The 26,875-nt window shown below is 47.0% G+C and overlaps 1 protein-coding gene across 5 annotated transcripts in view; it reads left to right on the plus strand.

Moving 5' to 3' along the window:
- LOC119386996 (rap guanine nucleotide exchange factor 4) overlaps nt 1-26,875 on the plus strand; it is a 387,003-nt gene that overhangs the window by 331,023 nt on the left and 29,105 nt on the right. For all 5 annotated transcript variants that reach the window (XM_037654296.2, XM_037654297.2, XM_049413333.1 and 2 more), the window contains 3 exons: nt 2,354-2,537; nt 8,834-8,979; nt 26,683-26,759. In XM_037654296.2, the coding sequence (XP_037510224.1) occupies nt 2,354-2,537; nt 8,834-8,979; nt 26,683-26,759 (407 nt within the window). The remainder of the gene's footprint in view (nt 1-2,353; nt 2,538-8,833; nt 8,980-26,682; nt 26,760-26,875) is intronic.

Consider the following 26,875-nt stretch of genomic DNA (forward strand, 5'->3'; position numbering starts at 1 on the left):
GCAATGCATTTACAGCAAACAAAGAAGTCCTGCTTGAGCTCGCAACGTAGCGAATGCGTGGTCCAGTTGGAACATCTTTACATGAGCTGACGTCGCGTTTTCTAGAAAGTCAGGGAACGTGACGTGTGATGTAGCGGCTCCTCGCTCGCATAAATGGTGGACGTGTTACTGCGTACCAGCAAGTTAAAGGCATCATCAGCGATACCCTTTGTCAGACCCTGTCACCGTATCGTCGACCGAAAAACAGTATTGATGCCCGCGTCGCTTTGCTGGTCTGCAAAACGCACGTCCATGGTCCGAGGATCCTTTCCTTGGAAAGTGGTCTGTTGTCTAGTTGTTCTACACAGTGCGAAGAATATCGCATTAGGTAGCGAAGCGATCACAACATGTGTTTTACTGTCTCTTAACAGTTGCGCGAGTCACATCTCGAGGTGCTTTACATTCCAATGCGAAAAGAATACGCTTTCCTGAAAGAGACCCCTAAGCGCAGGCGGCGCAGTAAAGTTGCGTCACTGCCAGAAATGTGTGATATAGTTTCCAGCTTTCTCGAGGGATCATGTTTGCGTAGACGAGAGTTTTAGATGCTCGGACTGCTCCTCAATGCTTGCGATTTTGTGTCATCAAGTGAGTGAGGACCCCTCACACAGTTTGTACTTGACAATTATATGGATTGGAAGATCTGTCTGGTTGTTCTCATGAGCAGACGGGGCAGCATCATCGGCGAGGTCATTGCCCAACGAACCCATAATGTCCCGTCAGCCATTGGAATATGATGTAATGTTCCCTCGACAAACCTTGATGAAGCACTTCTATTGTCACGATTACGTCACAGCCTGCATTCGGCGTTACGAAACTGGGTGCAAGAGGGGACACGGAACACGAAGCGCAATTTTCATCAACCGCCATGGTAGCCCAGTAGTTAAGGTAATCGGCTGTCGACCCCTAAGAGGCCGGTTCGATCCCAGCCGCGGCGGTCGTGTTTCGATGGAGGCTGAACTCTAGAGGACCGTGTACTGTGCGATGTCATTGCACGTTAAATAACACCAGATGGTGGACATTATGCGGAGCCCTCCACTACGGCGTCTCTTACAGCCTGAGTCGCCTTTGGACGTCAGACACCATACACCAGACAGCACGATGTTAAACTGAGTTTATCCAAGAAAAACGAAACACTAATTACGCATTGCAACATGTGCACCTTAAACGAGCACTAAGTTGCAAGACATTGATCTTTTAGAGCGCAGCCCTTAGGCGCCCGTTCCTGCTTTGAGCGGCGTCGCCGCTGGCGTCAGCGTAACTGATAGAGCGAACGAGGACGCAAGAGAGCGAAGGCCCCTCGGGCGAAGCTCGTGTGCGTGCAGGGCGGGCACGTACACTGCGGCTCGCCTCGCTTGTCGTAACGGGGCTGTCGGCGTTTTGATTGGTTCGCGACAACTGCAGTGCACATAGTGGCGTAGCACTCGACCCAGCAAGGTAGATCGCCGTATGCCGGGCTGCCAACGTCATGGACTTATTAGACATGAACATTTGAGTGTGGTGGAGTCGCGTGGGGACCTATGGGGCCTGGGGGGGGGGGGGGGGGGTCCTGATGTCCTTTGCAATAAAAAAGTTTTTTGACTCGACGCATGCGCTGGTATTTTCTGTGGAGATATCTAACGAATGTTACATTGCTACAACTGCGTATCGCCAAAACTTCAAACACAGTTGGCATTGCTCCAACACGAAGCTTCGCTCAGAATTCGCACTAGGCAGTAACGTAATCGTCGCTGAAATTTTCTTGTTATATAATAATTGCAAAATAGGTGAGCTGTTTAATTAGATTGGGTTAGGTAACGTTTGCGTGAGCAGGCCTGCCCTCTCTAGCTAGCAATGAAATTGATTACTTGTTGTATTGTGAGCTCGAAAAGCGAGCATATATAATTGGTATATAGTGCATAATAGCGCACGTTCTTCTCTCGATTTTTTACCGAATTCATCCACCGTATTTTGTCTGCATACTTGGCCAGTAGTGGTTAATGTTGGTCAACTGTTGGCTGCGTGGTGCCATTGTTGGCTATCTTTGGCCAGTGTTGGTTAGAGGTCTACGTATACTCCGGGATTAATATAGGCGAATGTTGTGTGCTCACTGTTTTAACAGCAAAACTGCCTACTCTCGATCCTAATTGAGTTATTGAGCTGCCCGCCAATTTTAGTGATCTCGCGCGGGAACTAGTACAGGAACTTAGGTGCTGCCTCAGTTCCCGTTGCCTCAGTTCTGGGTGTTGGCCTTGCCCACAGAGATGCAAACAGATTTTGGCTTCTCATGTTCGCATTTACTTAACCGAAATGCACCTATATTATTTGATACTCGCAGTGACGCGCGAGCACCAGTTCAAGGACAAGTACATGTTCTACCGGTTTCGCGAGGACGAGGAGGAGCCCACCAAGTTGCCCACGTCCGAAGACCGAGTGCAGGCTGAGGAAGAACTGCAGGACGTGCTCCTGCTGCTTATGCAGCTCACGCCGGACGCCGTGCTGCGCATGATACTGCGGAAGCCGTGAGTATGCTTGTAGCTTTATTTTATGCGGCTCGTCAGGAGGTTTCGGACCAAAAATACGGCAGAAATTGACCGAAGTCCGTTATCACTGTCAGCGCGAATAGAAAAGTTTGGTAGCATGTTGCACTCTGTAACACTCTGTAACATTTGAAGGCAAAAGCCTGCTGCGCACTTGGTAAAACAATCGGTGACCACACTTTTTGCATGACGTAAGGATCCGCAGTGTGGGAGACACGAATTAAATTAGCTAGACTTTGTTTCTCGAGCACATCGTACAAAACAAATGTAGAAAGATAATACTTTCTATGAAGGCTTCGTTGAATTTCATGGAAGTGGAATAAAGGCCTTCTGCTGCGCAAGATTTAATGTCGACGGAGATAACTTTGCACATCAGGAAAATAAAAAAAAACTATGGAATTTTGGTGCTAAACACACGTACAGGTGGTCGCGCGATGCGCGTGCCATGGGGGTGTTAGAGACGCTGACGAGATGTAGAAAGAGGACGCCATGCCGATGCCTCTTCGCAAAACAATGTTCCAAGGAAAGATAAAACGTACAACAAATCTCTATGCTTGCGCATCACGTAGACAACTCCCAAAGAAGATTCTGCGTGGATATTGATTTAGGCTTATGTTTAATCGGTGTACATCTGCGCTGCCCTGACGTCACTAGCGCTTACCGTGCGCGCGTGTGTTTGTGACGTCATACCGGAAGCTAGGTGGTCCACCCATCCGGAATTCTTGAGGCTAGCTAAGGAAATGTGACTCGCATTTAAAAGCTTGCTGGAGTGGAAGCTTCGGGAGCTTCTCACAATCAAAGGTGAAGCTATTCGGTGCCCGTATTCTTCACCTCGGATGTAAACCCTCGTTCGGTGGTGCCTGCTTACAAGTGTGTTTGCTGTGTTAATGCAGTTTTAGAATAACAGATCGTTGTTCTCGACGAAAGTGAGAGCTCCAGCTGAGTATCGGTGGCGTGATCTTCATTAAAGTTTTTGAGGGCGTTGAGGCTTGACGTGAAAAAGGAATCACACAATGACACACGACAAATGGTATGTTCTCTGCGAAAGCAGCGGGTGGTCGTGCGAAGAATAAGTGTTTTGAATGCTGGTACGCTGAAGAATCATGGCCGCTCTGTCATAGTACACCGTACTCTAAATCGCACGCTTTTCACACAGAAGCTGTATATGGTTAAGATCCGGGGTTTCGTGTCGTCGTCCGTGTGCAGAACGTCCTGTGTGCAATAAGTGGCCAGTTGCCTCAGGCTCCCCGAGATGGCTGTTGCTGTCTACGGTGGAGCATGATGAAATGAAACCAGCAGCTGCCGCGTCCGCGCTCTGCCAGTGCAGGGGCGCTTCGGGGCAACAGCAAACAGTTATTAAAATAACAAAAAAAAGACGTAGAGGGCTTTGTATTTCGATACAAGACGGCTTATATTGCCCCTCGATAAGTATATTCCCAGCAGCGCACTTGTGTTTAAAAATTAAGCGGACTTTAAGAGGACCGGTGTAAGCTTGGTTTTTGTAAGCTGGCTCCTTCACATCGGGCGTTGCAGTGAAGCATATTCACGAATGAAAAAAGTCCACGCTGGAGCACAATGAAGTAAATGAAAATGGCAGCTGCCGAAGCACATTCGATTTAAATTATGCAGTAGATATGGTGAGACCACGTATAGTTAGGACCCCCGAAGAGCAACGTGCCTACGCAGAAAGACAAAGGGTACAGCAACGGTAATGCGAATGCCGCCGGCGAGCGGCAAACACAAGTGAAGAGCGTGCACGAAACGCCAAGCGCATGCGGCAGGCCAGACAAGACGACGCATATCGCGAAGAGGAAACTGCGCGCCCTTTGAGGTGGGCTTGACGAGCAAACTTCGCTCAATATGCACCTCGACAGCAGTTTCGTCGTCGACATAGGTGTGTGTACTGTTCCCCATAAGGGGGAGGGGGGCCGAAGTTCATTGCAGACACCCCCCCCCCCCTCACCCCACGTTGGTCGGGTCCTAAGACAACATTGCTTCAGAATGGATGGAAAAATGAAAACGGAGAACAGGCCTGCCTTTGATCCCTGGCTATCCGGCAGTAAAGACGGGAAGTAAACAGTTCTTGGAATGTAGCATCAAGGGCCTTCAGCCACCATTATTGTCGAAAACATGAGTGGCCCTCCTCTTTAAACAATGACGGTACAGGTCCGACGGAGCAGACGTATTGGGGCTGTCTTAGAAGAGCTTAGACGCTGTTCCAAAGGAGCGAACGAGGAAACATACACAAATAAAATGAGGCACACTACAATATGTTTTCTCAAATGAAACATGAAAAAAAAAAAAGGTGAGTATTATTGTGGAAGGCGGGACTGCTGTCATTCCGTTTGAGAAACGCTGAAGCGGATGTGAAAAAATTTGACTTTCAACTGTAAGTGGGCCTTGGTTTACAAGCCGCCACCCAACCTAGTTTAGGTGATGATACCCTTCGTGTTCAGTTTCAAGCCTATGGATACTTTATCACTATTTACTGGCACGATTAAGATGACTCTCAGAGAAAAATACGCTCTACACTTCTTTTTCTTACTTACATGCGCTCGTTTTACAGCGAAAGCTGTTATGAGATCATTTCACCGGCCGTTTTTGGCGCCGTAGTTGTCCGCCGCCGCCGCCGCCGCCGCCGCCGCCGGTGTCCGTAACCAGTATCGCTCGAAATAAGAAAAAAAAACGAAATAAGAAAAAAATTCCAGGATGGAACGAGGTTCGAACCTGGGCCCTCTGGCGTGGGAGCCCAGTATTCAACCTCTGAGCCATGCCGGTGCTTGAAACTGCTTTGCAAAAAGGTCCTATACAGGCTTCATGTCGGGAAGGAACCACATTAGCTTATGTAATATAGCGTGGTAGAAGAGTAAAATAAGCACCAAGCGTCGCACAACGCGAATTCTGTAACCAGACGTCACGCAATGCGAATTGCGCAACGAGTAGGTTGTTGAATGCTTCCAACCCATTACAAAGGGATCTGCCATAATTCTTCATCGTCATCAGGCACAGCATCAACAAAGTGCGCATAATGCCTTACATGCGTTTAGCAGGTACCAACGCTCTCCGTAGAATGACGAAAAATGGCACAGTGCCTGCTGCCCTACATCTCAAAAATTACAATGATTTATAGCGTAGTGCGTTCCTCGCAAGTGCACTTGTATTGGTTGCCAAGGAAGCCCATAAGCGCATGATGCATTTCCTCGGGGTCTCAGTAAAGTTCTTCGCCCCCCCCCCCCCCCCGTCTCTCTCCCACGTCAACGTATGTTATACAGCATGACGGCAGAGGGAAATAGCGACCGGGCGTCACCCAATGCAAATTACATAACTGGTGGGCTGTTTAAGGGGAGATGCTACTCGAAGACACTTTTTCTTTAATATTCACCCTAGAGCAATGAAACTTGAGCTGCTTATAGAACTTTTTATGCTGATTTCAAATATATAATTAGTTTTCTTGCAAGTTGCATACTTTTAGTTCTGCAACATGACAAAGTGAAAAACTGAAGCATCTTGCCCCCCCTCTTTGCAGACCTAAACTTCAATAATTTTTTACAATTGATAGTTCATAATGTTTCAAATAAAGTGCGGAATGCAAATAACTAATTAGGAAGTCCATACAAAATATGTACTAGACGTGAAAAATTTTAACGTTGGAAGTTCATATTTCTCCTACCCTAGTGAAAGTTTACACAACTTTTTTTTTTATTTTATAATAAGAATATCGAAACTTAAACAAGATAATTGCATTTCTCGTACTTTGGAAAAACTTTGGGAAACATTTCATGCAGATCTGAGCACCAGAAGTACCCGAAAAAGGAGGGGCACATTGACAAAAATGGCAAAATTTGTGTTTTGAGAAAAACGAGTTTTAAAGTCAAAATTGCATGTTTATTTATCAAAGATGTCATTGAATGCAACGAAATTTGTACACAAGAAAGAACAATCCTCCTTGTAGTGTCCACTGCCATTAAAATGCGCCAGCACCATAGGTTTGGCCCTCACGGCTCTTTCGAGCTGACTCCTCGACAAGAGATTTTTTCTTCAGCGCACGCCGACAGGCCCTTGCTTCTCCTGTTAGTTTTTGAGACATTTTTTTCTGGCGTGTGCTGTCCCGTGATGTGCCAAGAGCAACCAGATCATGAGACGGGAGCACGCCAAGCTCTTCCAGAACACGTTCAAAACTGGAGTGCCCTCGATTAAACCAACATGTTCAATGCTGTCATATCAGCAATCAACGAAGACTCGTCGTCCTGCGATTTTTCTTCGTCTTCGAAGAGTCCGATCTTTTTCTGGGAGGCACTCACATATTCGAATGCCGCGGCAAACTCGTCGGACGCATCGGCGTCACTGCCACTACGCCTTGCGGCAGCAGACGATCTTTTCGTGGTTTGAGTGTTCGGCTTTGATTTGCGCCGGCGTCCTCGAAATTTGTGCGTCGCGTGAAACTTCACAGGCCGGTGACCGCGCTTCCTACGGCTTTCTTCATCCATAACGGATAAGCACTCGAGAAAAGCGTTGTTCAGCTGCGCTGCTCGACGAGACACGGATCCTGCAAGTAGGCTTCACAGCACACACAGGCGCGCAGCGGCCAATGGCGGCTCCCGATCCGTACCACGTGATTTAAAGCCAGTCGCGGCGCTCGAAGAAGGCGGCAAAAGCGTGCTTCTCTTTATTATTTCTTGCGCTGCAGCAGCGCGGGAAACTGTTGTTATTTGAAGAGTGAGGCTCGGCTCTTCGCCTCATGCGGTCGACAATGGTGAGCGGCGGCGCATTATCAGCGGCAAGGTGCTCGAAGATGACACACTTTCGGCCTTTTGACAGCCACCTTGTGCTCTTTAGACGCAATTTTAAAGCATTTCCAGTTGAGTCTCGACATTGATTTTTTTTTTCAGAACAGCAGAGGTACTAATCTTAACAAAACAGGCGAAAACAAAAAATCGATAATTTTTTAGAAAACTCCTGTTTTTCGACCCGCATCTCCCCTTAAAGATTCCAACCCATTACAAAGGGCTGAGCCATAATTCTTCATTGTCATCAGTCGTCGCGTCAACAAAGTCCACATAATGCCTTACAGACGTGTAGCTGGTGCCTCGCTTCTCCGCAGAATGACGAATAATGGCTTAGTGGGTGCTTCCCAACTTCACAAAAATTGTGATTTATGGGGTAGTGGGTACCTTTCTAGTGTACTTGTAATGTAGCCCCAAGAGAGCTTAACGGGCTCTAGAAACGCCGCTCTTCCAGCTTTCGCTGTGACTGTGCTGCGGTTTCAGCGCAGGCCTGGCGTTTTTTATCTGCTAGATTTAGTTAGCTTAAGTGTGTGAACCCCACGAATGACAAAACGCAAAGTATGTTTGATATAATAGCATTTTAAGTCTATTGCTCTCTCCCGCTTTAATCTGTGAGAAAAGAAGGGAATGATCAGAAGCATTGGCATTGTTGGGGTCTCGTAAGTACAAAAAAGAAAAAAAGAAAAGAACGTGCGATTGCCATCCGAATTTCAAGTCCAACATATGCCCCTGTTACCGTCGCAAAGCGTGCGAACATACGGAGTTATTCGCAGACGTGCGGTCTACGCGTACACCTTATTAGCAACAGTACCGCTTGCCGATGACCAGTGAGGTTGTTACGAAGATCTCTGTAAGTTCTGTGACACCGGAGACGCCTCCACCGACACGGTCGTTGGACTTGCTCCGGTACCGTTAAATAGCGTACGGCGCGATAAACGATGAAAATGTCTATCGCTTGCCGTGTTGTTTGACTAGCTCCCCCGGTGAACAAAGCGAGGTGTCAGAAAGAAAACGATAAAACTCCCAGCGAGTCCCGAGGACGATCCGATTAGGGAGATAACGGAGGCTTGCCACACACATCACACACATCACACACACACACACACACACACACACACACACACACACACACACACACACACACACACACACACACACACACAGAATCATGCTTGCGCGCGACTCCTGCATAGATCGATTGCCGCCTCTTTGCGGATACGCGCAACAGATACAACCATGCGCGCGTCCCCGCAGCATAGTGGCTGTTCGTTAGCCGCGAAGACACGTCCGCTGCCATGACTGTGCAGAGGAGATTGACAAAGTGTTCGTTTACACTAAACGAAGTAATCGTCGGGAAAATGCGATACCCTGTTCAGTGATTTCAACTCGTGTTTGAAAGTCTAGACAGACGTAGTGCAAGTGAAACGCGATGACCGTTTCCATGGCGGAGGCTCTAGCGGACGGCTCCGCTCAAATGGATTCCGCCTCATGCAGGCCCATGGAGAGGACCCTCGACGATCTGGACCTTATCTACGAAGAGCTGCTTCACATCAAGGCCCTGTCGCACCTCTCCAACAGCGTCAAGCGCGAACTCTACGGGGTGATGATCTTCGAGTCGCACCCTAAGGCCGGAACTATACGTAAGTTGTTTATTTTTGTCCTTTTTTTCCCGTTACGTCAGCGTTGCGACATGTTGTATCTTTGGGGTATTGTGGGTTGTGTTCACGTAGGTTTCACTTCACTTCAGCTGGCTGTTTTTGGATAGCCGGCTTTCCTGTAGCCTTCTTGGTGGAAAAGGTGATCAAACGACTCGGGCGAACGAAAGGAAGGACGACGCTGGCGTCAGTGTTATTTGAGGTCCTTTTCCAACAAGATGACAGACACCAACTAGCCCAAAAGCCCGTTTTGTTGTTTTAGTCCACCTACATGTCAATATCCAGTTATTGAACAGACAACCAAACGCCAGTGAGTAGTAAGCTCCATTGTAGATATACAAAACGACGAAGTTTTCAGAAGTGTTATTTGCTCTCTAGAAAGACTACAAATCTCATAAACCGTCCCGACGGCTGGTACAACAGTGCTTTACATGTTGAGTGCTAGGTAGCTGCTTAGCCTTTAGGCTTCGGCTATACCGCATTCTGGCGCATGCAAGATGCGAAAATCATGTGTAGAGATATCAGGATGTGCTTGCTCGAACCCGGAGCGCTCAGAATTGATCCGGGGCACTCTAATAGGGCGAATCTTTCAGTCATTTTTTTTTTGTTGGAAATTCAGGCGCATAACCCAATCTCTAATTTGGTAATGTTGTCCGATATTAATTCGGCTTTAGCGTGAACGATGCTGCTACGCAAATAGGTCATGAGGTCAGTGCAGCGCAAATCACAGAGGGGCGGAAAGAGATCGGTGCCACTAGCTTAAACAAGTGCGTACGCAGTGATTTAATAACGAATACATTTTTATTTGTCAGAGAAAGCATATATTGTAGAGTTAAAAAAAATGAGCGTATCACCGCACAGTCACTTTAGAGTTGCATTCATTTCGCGAGGTTCGAACGCCTTATTTCTAATTATAAACAGATAGGCCCTGCTCTTTGTAGGCCCCGCTCCCAGTAGCGTACCCTTGCTTAATGCGAGCAATAAATTTATGATCACATATTCATTGTTCAAAAAGGAAATGCCAGGGTTCATACGATGCAGGCCTCTCTCTTTAGCTGACCGTGCGAGAGGCATCCTAGCGCCACTGTGCTCCTGAAGCAGAAACAATAGCTTAGGATGGCAGTAATTAATTTAACGAGACGTGTCGTTATCTTTAGCCCATTAATTCTTCCCTCTAGTTCCCTTATCTCCATGGTATTTTTATCGAATGTTTTCATTAACTTGACAAAGACGGCTTATTTAATACTCCGAGAGATCGCAACTGCTTATATTGTTTTGTTCGTGGGGCCCAAGCTCCTGCATCGTTTCAATCGCCGTAGTGGCTCGGCGGCTTAATTAGGACATTCCGATCCCCTGAGCCTGAGGTCAAGTTTTCTTCGATTGTGTCCGACGATTGCTTCGCTATCGCCACGAAAGACCGTCCGCGCGCTTGGTTTCCAGTGGCTCGTGAAGGGAGGATTGCGCCGCAAAATCGGCACAATTATTTTACCCCGATTATCGTAGTGGGAAAAGGCAACTCGCTCGCTTTACCGATCCGATTTTGTGAGAGCCATTCGATGCTTTCGCATTCGATTCATTATATGCAAGCTAATGAATGTAATCAGAGTCCACTGCGATCTTCTTCGGTGATGGGAGATCGAGGGACCTGAAGATGGAGAGAAAGAAAAATACGCTGAGACGAACGCAGAAAGCCTTAACCTCTCCTGAGAGAACAAAAGAAAGAAAGAAACCAAAACAAAGAGAGCCTGAACACGATTCGAATAGAGCAGTTTAGGTGTATGCTGCTCGTGCATTGTGTTTTTCATGGTTTAATTAACAATAAATGAAGGAGTGGTTGCCGCCATATTTTGGCGACGGCTTCTTCCTTTCACTTGGTTATTAGGAATACAAAAAATTTAAGACAAAGAGGTCTTGCCTTCTAAAACTTTTGAACTCGTGCTAGGGGGAGAGAGAGCGAGGTAGTGAGTGAGTGAGTGAGTGAGTGAGTGAGTGAGTGAGTGAGTGAGTGAGTGAGTGAGTGAGTGAGTGAGTGAGTGTGAGTGAGTGAGGGAGTGAGTGTGAGTGAGGGAGTGAGTGTGAGTGAGTGAGTGAGTGAGTGAGAGTGAGTGAGTGAGTGTGAGTGAGTGAGTGAGTGAGTGAGTGAGGGAGTGAGTTTGAGTGAGTGAATAACTGAGTGTGAGTGAGTGTGTGTGAGTGAGTGAGTGAGTGAGCGAGTGAGTGAGTGTGAGTGAGTGAGGGAGTGAGAGTGAGTGAGTGAGTGAGTGTGAGTGAGTGAGTGAGTGAGGGAGTGAGTTTGAGTGAGTGAATAAGTGAGTGTGAGTGAGTGTGTGTGTGTGAGTGAGTGAGTGAGTGAGTGAGTGAGTGAGTGAGTGAGTGAGTGAGTGAGTGAGTGAGTGAGTGAGTGAGTGAGTGAGTGAGTGAGTGAGTTGGAAGAAAACAGTGAAGTTCAGAAGAGGTGAGAAACTACTTCCAACCTAACACAAATTCTGGAGAAACAAACGATTTGTGTGAGAAGTGTGGAACATATTAGGAGGTCTGCTTTAAGAAAATCACCATCGACAGTTACGAGTGCTGTCGTTGTTAGTACCGACATCCACCATTGTGCGCCTCGCCCCCGAGCTTCTCGTTTTAGAACTTCTCTTTATACGGTTCCCTCAGTTTACTCGACCTTTGGAGCTGGCAGTGGTCAAGAACTCTCGCCGTCTGAAGAGCGCCCATCCTCCCTCGCAAACATTGATTTGAGCAACAAAAGATAGAAGCGCTATTGTTCTGCACCCAACGGAACGCGGGCGATAAGTTTGTTCGCGCGCATGGTGTGGAAGCGTCGTCGTGTACGTTTATCATCGTCGGTATGTCCCTATATGTGTGCAAGTCAACGTCAGCGTTCAGAGCACCAGAAGAAACTAGTTTTGCTTAGCTTTGTCGACCGGATCGAGAAACGTAATCGTGTCATTTATTGGACCTGTTTTTAATTTAATGATACATATAATTAAGCACTACACTATCGTTAACGCTTGTTATTTATGGTTGTGTTGTCGGTGTTCGCACGGAGAATGAATCGCAACATAGCTTTACAGGTTTGCATACCTTTCGTTATTTTCGAAGTCTCCATGGCGTCTACCAGTTAGCAGTTTAGTATATATCATTTTTTTGCGAAAGAATGTTTGAGGTGTGTGTTAATAGGCTTGATAACATTAGCCAGAAATAGCATAAAGAAATGTGTGAGTTGACTATCAACATTTATTTAATCTCTTCTGACGTACATAAAGTAATAAGTGCCGGAAAAGTCATTGTCAGATATATTTGTAGCATATGAGTAACGTAAACTCGACCGCGTTAAGGCTTACACTTGCGAATGCTTCAAAATTCTTTCCTCTTGTCTATGATGTGCATGTAGGCAAGTGCGCCAATAACGTCAGAATATTGTCACTGGTGACTCTCAACACTAACTTTGATCACTGATAACCAGTGTGGATAATATAAATGCTGCAGAAAGCATTCCTACATCACGCCGGCTGTTTGACCATCTGGATTTTGCGAGAGTGCTCCTATATCAAGGATAGAATATGTTTCTAAATATTGCACAGAATTTCTGTTGCACATCAAATTTTTAGCGACTTAACCGGTCCGGTCCTCAAATTGATACTGTTGAAATGTCTACACTACATACCTACCAACTCTCCCTATTTGCCCGGGAGACTCCCGAATTTTGAGCAGTCGTCCCGATTTTAGGGGCATGGCCGTAAATCTGCCCAAAAACAGTGATAGCGCCACCGTGAAAAAAAAATAAAAATAACTATAGAAATTCAGTTCGAAAGTCACTTGCGCCTCAGTACAATAGTGTCATGCGAAAAAGTGCATTAAGATTGCCAAAGGCCTACTAGCTTCCAGGGCACACAGCATAATTTGGCCCTTAAGTACGCACGCGTGCACGTTCTGTATAATTACGAGTACGAATATGATCGCTGACGTCTCCAAACTTTACTGGCAATCGTTCGTTTATGACTTCGCTCCAGCCCTGAGAAACAGTAAATTGATACGTACACCACGTTTCTTCATTCGCCATCCACCCCCCCCCCGCCCCCCTCTTCAAGAATCTTCCTAATTTCGAGGTCACCAGGTTGCCAGGTATGATACTAGTATCATCTCTACAGATCGACTCTAGCGCAGTGCATTATGGCCTCGTTGCTCATCGTACGCTAAAGTTGACAGAATTTTATCTCATAAAGCCAGGTATCTATCTCTCCGGGGTAGTAGTGACCAGCTGGATGACCCGTAGCAATATGCATTACCTGAGACTCAACGTTATTTCGCAAATTGTGCGGTTTGAGCAAATGAATACTCCTTGCTTGGTAAAATTGATTACAGTAAGGTTTTACGGACCCACACCGCAGCAGCCTATAGTGTCTATATAAATGGCGGTGCTGTTAAGATGGCGTTCACGCGTTATACGCTGGCAGCTTCGGCCGCATTCAGGAGTGGCGGGCACGCGAGAACGCGTGGGCAGTTAGAATCGCACGCACTTCAAGGAAAGCCAGCCAGACGGCGAAATGTTTCTCTGGAGAGTAAGTTCACCGGCTGACGCACCACTGTGGTAACACTTTAGATTGTAAAGCCTACGCGAAAAATGAATAAATAAAATAAATGAACAACGCGCGAAATTTCAATCGCGATTTCGAAACTACTGTTCAAGAACTGTGACTTATAAGGCTTCAAAACTATGAAGTCGCGACAGTTGCGAAACTTCTGTTTACGTTCGAAGTCTTGTAATCTGGGCGCGCTGATTGGCAAAATACTCAATCTTTTATTTATTTATTTACTGTCGCGCTTTGCGAATTGTTAAAAAGAGTAGTAGCAAGAGTATCACGCACGAAGCGAAAAATTAGAAAAAAATGGTAAGGACCAGTTGACGAGAAGAGAAAGATAACGAAAGATTTCCATCAGTAACGTGTGTTCTGTTTAGATTCTTCATTCGCTGCGCTGCACTGTCAAGCATCTAGACGAGAAGCGATGGCTCCACCCTTTCGCAGCGCAAAAGCGAAGTTCCATTTGGCCGCTCACAGGTGCCACGTCGGCGAACTAAACCCTGAAGATTAGAGTGCGAAGTAATGTTCGGGTAACTGGTCTGACTAAGATAAAACACGAAGAAAAGCAAAGAAGAATCTTTCTGGCATACGAAAAGCCATCATGTTTTCCAGAGGAGTAACTAATAAACAAACAGGTAGACGTTGACATTCACAACCGCTGTCTGAACGGGTAATCCTTTATTTTTGCTTAATTTACACGCACTGCAATCTTATGGTAGCGATGTAGCAGTAGCGGAAGCAATATATTATCATGAACACGGTAAACATAAACAATCACATTGAAAGTAGTTATAATTGTCGAGTGAATACACGCAAACAAGAAAGACAAAACAAAAAATCTGGTAAATCAAATTATATACTCCAAAAGCAATCCGCTGTGGCAAGTGAAGACTTATTTAACCGCGACGAACAGACGCCAGTAGATACGGTATTCCAGAGCTGCATCGTTATACGTCGAAAAAAGAAAAAAAAAAAGAGGCATATTTGAATGCGGTAGTCTTAGCGCAAAAAAGGGCATTAGATTCAAAACTTTGAAACTACGACTGCAATGTTTAAACGAGATGGTGACTGCCGTTACAACAGCCAGATGTGGCGTTAATGCCGAAAAGCAGAAACTTCAGTGACTAAATTTCGTAATGCGGCAGTAACCCTTTCTCGTTGTCATTCGGCGATGAATGGCTTAAACGCCTGCGTCCTGCCGATAATATTACGGATTAGTGGGCGTGCTCGCATCGGCCGTGTCGTGGCAATCTGCAGAGCATGCAAGCAGAGCAAGAAAGAAATTGCTGCTGATATTATTCATTTGAGGTTGAAAGAGGAAGACGTGAAGTTTGGCAGGTCACGTAAATCCGTGGAACCGATAACCGGTGGCTCATCGTGGTGGTAGAATGAATACCAATTAAAGTGGGGTGCAGTCGCGGTGTGCCAGGGGATTAGTCGGCGAGATGTGATAAGGAAATTAAGAAAAACGTGATGCACTTGGCGTATTTATGGGTGAGTTAATTGGAGATTAAGAGAGGTAAGTTAGAGGCTGCCTAACGGCGGACACAAGTTATACTGATAATGCCACTGTATTGAAAAAAATCATGTTACGCTATCGAATCGTTTCGCAACATAACATACCAACCAAACTTGCTCTACATACTGTTAGTATAACTAAGGTAACCGGCAAACGGCAAATAGAAGTGGCGAACTTACGGTGTGGAGAGAATAACTTCATTTTAACCAGAGATCTTTAGTTCGGCTTCACTGAGAAAGCAAACCAGGCATGAGGACATATTGTCTAAGGACATAATAGTGTAAGGACATAACGGCGGCATTGGCTCTATTAAAATGTTTCAAAATAAGCACTGCCGTGCAGTTGCTAGGAGACATTTATTGTTGTGTCTTTAGAGCTTGGAAAGAGAAAACATTAACAAAATATGTGCTTCTAATAATACACGCTGTCTAATGATGGATACGGTATCTCGAGGGAAAAAAAAAAATCTGCATGTGGGAGCCGCTTGCGTCAACCCAAGGGTTTATCTTCGGGACCAGAATAAAGTTCATCAGACCATCATATCATACTGACTGTGATTTATGTATGTGGCCTGAGCATCCGTGGCGCCCCTTGCTTCATTAATGACGAAGTACCTTTAGAAGTCGGTTTATTCATGTGGGAGGAGGCCGACGCAGCCAGCCAGGGAAAGGAAAATGGTAGGTGTAACCTTAAGGGACAAGAAGAGAGCAGAGTGGGTCAGGGAACAAACAGGTGTTAAGGACATCTTAGTCTAAATGAAGAAGAAGAAATGGACATGGGCAGGGCATGAAGTGCGTAGGCAAGATAACCGCTGGTCATTAAGAGTAACAAATTCCAAGAGAAGGCAGACGCGCGAGAGGAGGCAAAAAGTTAGGTGGGCAGATGAGATTAAGAAGTTTGCGGGGTTAACGTGGCAGCAGAAAGCACAGAACCGGGTTGATTGGCGAAACATGGAAGAGGCCTTTGCCCTGTAGTGGGTGTAGTCAGGCTGATGATTATGATGTCCTTTAGAAATAGGCAACCCAAAGTTAGGTTACACTATTGGAGAGGCGTACAAAATGATGGGGAGAGCTTACGAAATAACGCACAAAAAGCACACAAAACAGTCTGAGTTGCTCGCTTTGAGCAATGTCGCCTGAGGACAACTATCTTAATTTAAACTTTATGAATATATCATTGCACCTACACTGTGGCGCAGCACTCACTAACGTGGAAAAGAAGAATATACATCAACCGCGAAGTAAAACGCAGTGTTACGCGTAGAACCGCGTACTTGTACGTGGCCCTGTAACAGTTGTACGAGACCCAGCACCGTTAATGGAGCCTTCACTCGACGCGCGCCATTCGTTTCTCTTGACACTCGTATAACCGGCGGCGCCTCGTCGACAAACTTGCGCCAGCTCGCGCCGCTCGGCCCAGGGATTCAGGCGCCGACGAGATCTGAACCATGTGCGTGCTTGCCCCGCCGGAGGCCCGCGGCGTCCACGACGAAGACAAACTGCCCGTCATAGAGAGAGAGGGCAAGAGGGATACAGAAAGAGATATGAAGCTCGGCCCTCCTCTGTCCGTGCTCTTCGTGCCAGACTATATGCTTGCTGTACTTCCGGGAGCCGCGATGGCGCGGCTGCGATGGATGGCCACGCGCCTCGACGTTCTTCATCTGCAGCTGTTGGGGGCACGAAATCCGTGCACCAGCACAAAAGGCTGACACGTTGAATGAAGCCTTTCTGGAAAACTGCACTTAGGGTACGACCACCCTGGCATGAATGAAGTAAAAAAAAATATAAAGTTGTCTCTCAGCTTCTTCATAAATTTGCAACGCAGCCGTCTGCTGTAGAGAGAAAGACAAAGCGTTTATATCGACAGGCATCGATTGCAAAGCTGCGGAACGGAGTGCGCTGTTGTGCCGTGTTGTCAAGATTCGGTGGACCGTTTCCACGGCTTCGTGATTGAAGAAGCAAGCGAAGTGTCGATTTGTTTAACTTATGCCCAATCGTTAACACGCTTACGGGAAGACCAGAAATAGAAAATCAACACGAGGCGTATTTGTATACGGCTCGGTCCGTACGTTTGCAGTGTTGTCTCACGGAATATTTAGTAGCAAAGGCGTCGCCCTAGGCCACTCATGGTTATTCGTGCTTCCTTCTATCGGCTGTCCAAATAATGTCAGGCGGCGTAAATAAGTTTCTACCGAGTCGAGTTAGTAGTTACTCGAGAGTGCAGTTAGTAGAACAGCAATGCCGGCTTTTTTTTTTTTTTGGACGTGGGTATTCGTAAGCCTCAACAATTTTCCGTTCGGCCTGCGCAGAGGAGTTGAGATTGGTATGAATGTTTGAACACTGTAGCAACGGCGGCGTATCCAGGATGACTTCAAGATCCGGGCTCTCCCTAAAGCCAATAGGAACGTGACCTACAGGAAGGCTCGTTTTTCCAGGCTCCGCATTGCGAAATTAGGAATTTGCTGCGCATCGTGTACATATACATACACAAAAACAGATCCTTGTTCGGGACCTGCAAAGAAACTGTGTATAGGCAAGAAAAGCGAGATGTGTTCAACAAAATCAGTTCTTGCAAGGATGTGGTCATAATCTAAACACCATGCACACGTCGTTGACTTCATTGCGACAATATAAAGCCGACCACAACGGTATAATTAACCAATCACAGCGCTGTTATAATTGCTACTTCACTGTTCGGAAATGTTGCTGTCGCAATGTACGAGTTAAGACCCGAAGGAATCGCCAAGACTGTTTCTTTTTTTTTTTTCATGAAATAGAATTGCGAGGTGGTTATACGCGTGGCGGTGGAGCCAAATAACAGCGTTCAAGTGACATATACATCATACAGGAAACTTGCCGACCAGAGAAGCATCGTGGCGGCGAATGTTTCACGAACTCTCTCGGAGGAACCGTCTCGACCTAATTTTGTGGCGGCGGTATTTACGTCTGTATCCATGTTCTCGATCAAAACGGAAATGAATTCAGTACATCGCCTGATTTCTGTGACTTTCAGGCGCTCGATCCGTAACGTCGCCTCGCCGCAGTGCGTGGCAGATTCTTTATGCGCTCAGATTCGCCGCATATCGGAAGAAACTTTTATGTGAATAAATCATAACCCCTTCGCTACTTCCATCAATGAGCCCGCGAGTTTAATTTTTTTTTTCTGTTTATATCTTTTTGCTTTTATTTCTTCGTCGGCTCATCTTCGCGTACGCTTCTTCGACACACGTACTCCTCTGCCCAATTTATTCGACATTTTATCTATTCGGGGCAGTCTGTATATACTGAGTTAGTTCCGCCCCTAAAGCTACGAGAGCTGATGTATTTTCCACGCAATCAGGATCGTCATACGCGAGCATGATTTGGCGCAGAATAGCGTTACGACTACTTGCATGTAGCCAGTCGTCGAGATATATATATATATATATATATATATATATAGATGGTCGTTGGCGATGCTCTTTTCGGTAGCTCTTTGGTCCGTTCCGTTCCGGAATGGAAGCGTATTGAATGGAAGCCCAAGCAGCAGACGAAAATGTGGTACTGATGTGGTACTCTTTGAGAAGCAATGAAAGCTGTCTTCTTTATTTGGTAAGCTATGCTTTTCTGAAGCTCCACTACTTACTGTATACGTGCCGGGTTTCCGCAATGCCGCTTCAACTTTACAATTGGCAGGGCGTATTTGTGAGCGAAATATTGTGAGCCCGTGGACGGCCAGGAAAGATATTTGACAAGGTTGATGGTAAATACAGCGAGTACTGGCTATGGTGCATGCATCGAATACCGGTCTCGTGACATGCAATTCGTAAAGCAGGCGTTAGAAATTCAGGACTACTCGCCTTCCGTCTCGTTGCACGAGGCGAAATGTGATCTACGCATCATTTTTCTTGGTTAGGTCCATTTCTTCTACTGATTGCCAGTGAGTGAGTGAGTGAGTGAGTGAGTGAGTGAGTGAGTGAGTGAGTGAGTGAGTGAGTGAGTGAGTGAGTGAGTGAGTGGGTGAGTGGGTGAGTGAGTGAGTGAGTGAGTGAGTGAGTGAGTGAGTGAGTGAGTGAGTGAGTGAGTGAGTGAGTGAGTGAGTGAGTGAGTCATCTGGATCAATGCCCGCTTCGCGAACACAATGTAGGAAAGATACCGCGCTGTTGTAAGCCACTTCGAAAGGGGCGTCAGCAACATGCTAGCGCACGCGAATATTGCCCGCACGTGGCAAGCGGAAACGCGAATCAAGAATCTCCGAAGCGCGCCTACAGATGTTCGCGAGTTCCTGCCAACAATAATAGCGTCCGCGAGGAATGCGAGGAAGCGCTGACGCGACCGTTCAGCTGACGCGATGTTCCTGCGCGCCCGTCTATTGTTTTTTTCGCGGAGGCTAGGCCCGTCACGCCGATAATGCGGATACGGGCTTTTCCGCGCAGAGCCAACTCCGCTCGCTGCACCGAACTAACTCGATACGGAAAGCATCACAATGCGCAGCTGCCTCTATGGGGCTGCTCGTCTGTCGTGCGGGCTGTTGCGGCATGATCGCGCGGTGGCATGCAGCAGCCCACAACATAGAGTACGCGGCATTCGTTCTCGCAGCACGGAAGCGGCCAAGTTGGGCCCGAAGGCCACGCGTGCGTTTCGCTCGTCGTCGCTTGTGCCCGAAGGCCCCCGCCGCCCAGCTCTCCCACACGATCGCCGTTCAGCTCTCCCCAGAGTTTTAGAAGAGAAGCGATTCGCTCGCGCAAAAGAAACACGTCGTCCGTGCGCCGGCACGCTGTCTGTGCGCGTGTGCAGCGCGTAGTTGGCTCACATTTTTTTTTTTCTCGGAATGCGCGGGCCGTTTCGGCGCGACACGATCGCGCGAGTATCGGTTTCGTTCGGCTCTGTTCGCCTCCGTGTTGTCGTCGAGTGTGCCCGTAGTGCGCGTGGTGGGTTTCGTCGCCTCTTCTTCGCTCCCGACGACGACGAAAAGTTTCGCCGACGAGACGACAGCGGAAGATAACTCGATGCTCCACTCTGCTTCGTGCTGACGTTCGATGGGAGGAGAGGATATGGCTGCTCGCTAAGAGGATCCTATGGAGCTGGATGTGCGTCGCCGTCGGTGTGACTGCAGTCGCGGTGAGCTGGGCGAGGAACCAGTGTGCACTCTCCGTTAGCTTCATGAGTTTTTTTTTTCCTGCTGACCGTAATAATGTTCTTCAGCCCTGTCTCTATTTACCCTTTTACTTAAACAGTAATTATCTGCTATTCCTTCTTCATATATCTGTTCATTTCTCTAACTGTATCTTGCTTTTTTTTTGTTTTGTTTTTTCACTTTCATGAAGTACAACACATGCCTGTGGGGGATATCGTAAAACAAATGCTGAATTTATACACATTTTATCGATAGCATCCTACACTGTCATGGACAAATTAGGGAAGGTTTTAGGCATTCGTAACGGTCGTAGCTGATTTAAGATGTTTTGAAAGCGTGTGCGTGCGGCGTTCGCTGACCACCCTCCACACGTGCCACTTACTCAGCGGCATTCCAAACGCTACTTAAAGCACTTGCGCCGTCAGCGTAAAAGCATGTCGCCTTCATGTGCTTCTTTACTTCTTATTCCTAGCGTTCGTTGGCTAACAATGTGAAACTTCGCAGGCGGCAGCCTCGTTCGACGCGTTGTAGGATTTGTACGATTTGACTTGCATGGAGCGTTCGTATAAGTTTTCATTTCAACGGCACATCTTGATATAGTGATACCTAGAACCGTGAACTGGGCATTGATTCGCACGTACAGTGTAAATATTGAGCGCGCTCATTGGATCGATCACGAAAATGCTAATTTTCGCCGTTACTTTGTCATTGCGGTCATCGTAGCACGCTAATTAAGCGACAAATGACTGCACGTATATTTAATCTAAAGCTGTTTCTTTGTGTCAGGGGCGTAGCCAGAAATTTTTTTCGGGGGGGGGGGGGGTGTTCAACTATACTTTAACGCAAAACTGAAAAATTTCGGGGGAGGGTTTGAACCCCCCCAACCCTTCCCCTGGTTACGCCCCTGCTTTGTGTCATAGCGTACAGAAGCTCAGCTTCGGTTGACATAGGACGTAGGCAGTGGTGTTCGTAGATGTATGCAGGTGACCAGGAAGGCTTTGTTTTACATACAAGTTCGCTCCGTCCTTGAACGCATTGCAGTACAGTGCTACATTCGTGAAGAAGCCACACAAAAGTAGGGCCTACCTAATTATGTGTTCTCATTAACGAAGTGCCTCACATTCAGTGATTAGCAATCCTTGTAATCTGAAAGTCAAACGACGCAGTACAATATTAAATCACTTCCGGGTCCGGAAACATGTTTTTTTTTTAAAGCTGCAAGCCCGACAAAGCCTAGCAGGTCATAAATTGGGCCCCTTCTCGAGCCCTAAACAAATGGCGCGGGTCTCACGAATACCGAAAATTCGTACGAGTCTTTTAAGCCGAGGAAATATTTGCGTACGTAGTCGCCAGTGGAGAATAAATTTAGTCGCGTGTGAGCTGAGCGCCTGCCGGAAACTTCGCGCCTAAGCAGTTCATAATGTGTCGAGCCTTTGGCAGAGTTAATTCAATGAGCCAGTGCGGCTTGGTTCGCAGAGCACGCTACATTCCCCTCTGCCCGAAGTGCGTGAGCTTCCACGCTTCAAAGATTCATCGCAGCGCATGAAAATTAATAACCTCTCGCCACATTCACGAAACTGCGGTATGTGTTGTATACACGCCAAGAAATATTCATATTCATTAACTATTCCTCTTAAGTTAAAATTTGTGTTGGGATTCAGCTTCATTGTCCTAAGTGTGGGAAAGTTAACTTTGAGAAATTAGGTTTTTTTTTTCCCTGTTGTTTTCATAGATGTCTTGCGAAACGATCTTGAACTGAAGGTGAGCAGATGTATAAACGTGGGGAGATGGCTGTGGCAGTTTTCACTTGTACGAAAAGCCTCATGACTGAATTCTCATTTCTTTATATTCAAGCTCGATGAATAAGTATTACTGAGTTACTTCGTATGCGCTGTATAAATATGAATAAACCTTAGAAGGGTTGTTGTGAAATTTAGTGTTGGGTAGTTCTGCATATAGAAATTCACTGATCGAAGCGTCGAGGTGCTTTCATTGCTTCGACGATGGTGTCCAATATTTAGACGTGTCCCCTTATAGGATATCTTGCAACGCTGTCATCTAAATGTTTCAGCCAAAGTCTCCTATTCTTTCGAAATTCAATACACGTTAGGTGTCAATAAATGTTGTCCGTTGTATGATTGTGAGATGTCTCTCAACCGCCCGTCCTGTATAATCAATGACACGGTTTCTTTTAGTATATTCACTTACGTTTACATAAACAGAGCAACATGCCGAAGCAGCTCGCTGTTAGGCCGACGATTACGTAGCGAAGCTTCATTTAGGTTCACGCCTGTCCTTTCAATCTGGTCGTGTCGCGCTAGTTACACAACGCGCTAGTACAAAACTACCTATTAGCGCGCACTACTGACGTCGTCTCGGAGAGCTAGTGTGTATGACGATCCTCAAGAATAGACCACCCGGGGCGAGGTCGCGCGCATGGATAGATGCGTCGCGTAATTATTACTCATTTTCCGTTATTACTTCTCCCGTTTTATCACGTATGAGCTGTGGCGAATGAAGCTTTGCGTGCGAGTGGGGGTCGATATAAAAGCTGGCAGGCTTTTGTCTCGCGCACAATAGAAGCGTATGCGGCCTTCGGGCTACATTGAGCCGTCAATGACGAGGCCAGCGCAGTTTAAGCTCTATAATATGCCTTTATTTTTCCACGCGTTTCTTTAGACACGCTGCTGCCTGAATCGAGCGTCCGTGTACCGCTTACGTACACGTTGTAGATGTGGCCTTCGTGAGTGTAAAGAGACGTCGCATGAATGGAGTATGCACCCTCATTGTCATATCCCATTTTCTCTGTTGTTGTTGTTGCTTTGCTAGCGCGGCTCACTTTCTCCACCCCTCCCCTTGCCTCATCTATACTGTATATGTTTTCTTCGGGCACCCACCTGTTCGTATTAGAGCGGCGTCTGGGCGTGTGGGCCATCGCGTCGAGGCATTCGCGAATGAATGCCTGCCGGGAGTATAGCATAGGACGCATGTTGGTGGTGCCTTGGAACGCGCACGCGGTGTGTGAGGGAGAGCTAGAGAGGACCACCCACTCTGTCCGTGTAGCGCGCCAGCTTTGAGCGAGTGTATGAGCTGTTCCACTTTCGCTGTCAGGAGCAGAAGAGGGCGTGGACGGTGGGCCCCTACCGATCATTAGATACACTAAGATGCGTGTGTGTGTGAGGCGTCGTCGTGATACGCGATACACATTGATTCGCGCATACGCGTGTATAGGCCAGAATGGACGGCGAGAAATCTGGCCTCGTGATGGAAGAAAGCGTGCGGTACATGGTAGTTAGGGGGAGGAAGGAGGTGAGAGTTGTGATGGAGGGAACGCTGATGAGGGTAAACAATAGGCCGCGTGAGGGAAGCGACATCCGCCTTGATCGCGTGGTTCTGGATCATGTAGAGGCCCAGTGTTTTGGCGGATGGCGTAATCAGTCTTCCGTACCAAAAGTAATTGAAAAAGTACTGCCAGTCCGACGCTGTGAAACTTGTAGAGCAGTTTAGCTATTGCCCCCTTTCACTCGTAGCTTCGTAGCTCCGCCTTTATTGCGAAGTTTTCTGTAACTTTCTTTTTTTTGCTGTTTCTTTTGCTTGCGCTAAGTTAGGCATGTGGTTACGGGTCGACGGTTTTCACTGCGTGGAAGTGGCAGTACTTTACTTGTGAATCCCGCCGCACCAACCAGGCAAATTAGACTGCACACCTATAACGCATAAGAAGGACAAGACACTGAGACACAACATGGACACGGCGCTCAGTGTCTTGTCCTTTCCGTGCGCTATAGGTGTTAAGATTGAATTGCCAACATGCTCAAGCTCACGTTGTTTAAAGTAAATGAGGCATTAGAGCAAGAGGTACTGCAGGTTCCACCATACCGTTCTTTATACTCCACCGAACCCATCCTCCCGGCCCGGCGCGGCGCAGCCCCTTCCCCCTTTCCGCCGAGCCTACCTCTCTCCCCTCAAGTCACGTGGCCAGCGTTATGTTAGCGATATCAACGGCAGAAGGTCGACTAAGACAGCTTCGCTGGGAAAAAATAAATTTTTATGTAGGAAGGAAGGGACGATCAAAAGGAAGTAGACAAAGGAAGAAGGCATGCTTTCCGGAAATTTACTACCCTGCGCTGCGGGAATAAAAAATGAGAATAGAAAGACCTGACAAGGAAAGGCGGAATAAGTGTGCGTTGAGTTCGCGCCCGCGTGCGGGACTGCGCCGCCTAATGATGGACGTTCGCGTAGGCCAGTCATCATCAAGAAGCACGGATGATTATTTTATGCTTTCTGAGCCGATGAGTGATGGGAATAGTGTTATCTAAAGGAACGAAACGCAGCTTGAAAGAAGAACACAGCGCGGACTCTGTATCGTGTCTTCCCGTCTCTTTTTGGCTGTTTCTCAAATTGGCCTTAACTAACACACCTAATTTGTCAACTTAGTTTATTCTACATGGTTGTTATAGTAGCAGAAGGATAACCAACGCACTTCATATTCTATAGGAGAAGCGTGGCAAGTTGAGGAGACGTGTCGCCTAGGAAGCAACCAAATCGGTCGCAGCGAAAATCATTTCGTTCCTTTCTTTCTTTAAATTCGATAGCAATAAAAAAGGCCGAGAGAGAGAGAGAGAGAGAGAGAGGGAAACATGAGGATAACCCAAATTTGCTGGCGAAACGTGCTCGATGCTTTCTTTGTGCAATCAAACGCAGCTCTGTCCGCCGCCGATGAAAGGCGCGGAAGTGCAGTGCAGGGCGGCGAAAGCGACGACGCGTTCCCGTGAACGTGACTAGAGCTTCTATGTGGACGGAAGCCCGTCTTTGTACTTTTCCAAACAATCAGTCAATCGGTTTCTGTGGCCGGATCCCTTCGTGCGCTTTCGCGTGTTCGTACGTGTGCAGATTGCTTCGTGCAGACAGGCTGCGGCAGTCTTGCCCTTTCGGTGTTCGCTGCTTCGAAGGATGGCTTTCCCCGAACCACGTTCGGGCGCGTACGTGCTGCGGAGGGTATACTTCAAAACGTGCTGCGAATGATTATGCAAATGGATCGCAACTGCGCGTGCACGTCCAGCGAATGACCTACTCGCGGGGGGAGTGGCAGTGCTTCGATCGCGGCCGGTAGCTCTGTAAAGGGTCAGCGGAGTTCTTCGTGTCGTGATCCCTTGAAAAGCGCGCGAGTGGGAGAGAGAACGGCTAGAGACGTGTCTTGTCAGCGCGGCGCTGCGCATTGAACTGTTGCGGTTGTTTTAGGATCGGATTTAGAGCGATAACACGAATAAAAAATTGCAGTTCAGCGGACCGTGCGATGAAATAGGCCGTAGGGTTACATTTCCCCTAGAAATCCTCGTCTCTATCGAGGAGCCTTTCGCTTCACGCAGGTTAATTTCGATGAGTGCTCGGAGTGGTGGGGCAAATCTTTCAGAATTTCATACTTAACGCGAGAAAGATAGGAAAAGAAGGCAGTGTACATATTGCCGAGAAGCAATTTCTACGTGCAATTACACTAAGTATTTTGATCGGTGGGGCTCAGCAGAGGCTATGGATCGCTTCAGGTTTTCAAATAAATTATTTGTTTTTCGACGAAATAAAGGCAAAAAAAAAAACACAACTCGCTGAATCAAGATGACATTGGCGGCGTGACTTGCTTGGGCGTCGGCTTCGTGACGAAAGCACACTTCCAGTTCTCCTCGCCCGCACAGTGTGCAGATGGAACAAGCACGAGATATCGTTGCTTTCTCGCGTAACCTGAGGCAATGCATCTTCGCTTTAAACTTGGAGTAATAACGCGAAACGCTCTCTTGCTCGTGCAAGAACGCACTGCGCGCAATTTACAATGCAGAGTAAAGTATGTTCTTTATAACGTTCGCTAGTACTGTTTCTGTCACAATAGATACATTAAATAGCTTGTGTGATACTTGTGTGTTGTGCATATTTCGTTTGTCTGTGACATCTGTGGCCCTGTTTAATTATTGTCATTGTGTTAGGACTACATAACGGGATCATCTCTCCCTAACCGTCGTTATATACTCGTACATTGCTGACTATGGACAGAATGCAGCCGTTGAGAAAGAAAGCCTAAAAAAACACATTATCAATTCCTCCGATGCAGAAAGGTAGAGCGAGGGAGAGAGAAAAAAAAAGCGCGTTTATTGAGCTTGAAAATAAATAAAAAGGAAGCACGACGCAACCACTAAAAAAACCAAAAAGCACATCAGTATCTCATGCACAAAGTCAGGAAGTGCAGATAGAGGGAGAGAGAGAGAGACAGAAACGTTTAATTAGCATAAAATTAAATAATGGGCAACTTCTGTTGTTCTGATAAGGACTAACGACATGTTGGTACGATAGCGAATGATAAGGTGTGTATGTGTGTTCTATAAGACAGTGCGCCGGAGAACTGCAAGTAAGTGATCTGATTACGAATTATACCAACGCGAAAATGTAAAATGCTTCCTCCTCAACCACACCCCTTTGTTGCAGTCTTCAACCAAGGTGACGAGGGCAAGTCGTGGTACATCATACTGCGGGGCTCCGTCAACGTTGTTATCTACGGCAAGGTATGTATAGGTGAAATACGCCGAATACGTTGTAAAGAGTTCTCATTCCGAAGCACAGCTGGGGAGTTCTTGGTTAGCCGTTATGCATGTATCGTGGCAACGTCTGACCTACCGTG

The sequence above is a fragment of the Rhipicephalus sanguineus genome, chromosome 3, assembly GCF_013339695.2.
Source record: "Rhipicephalus sanguineus isolate Rsan-2018 chromosome 3, BIME_Rsan_1.4, whole genome shotgun sequence".
Taxonomy (NCBI): domain Eukaryota; kingdom Metazoa; phylum Arthropoda; class Arachnida; order Ixodida; family Ixodidae; genus Rhipicephalus; species Rhipicephalus sanguineus.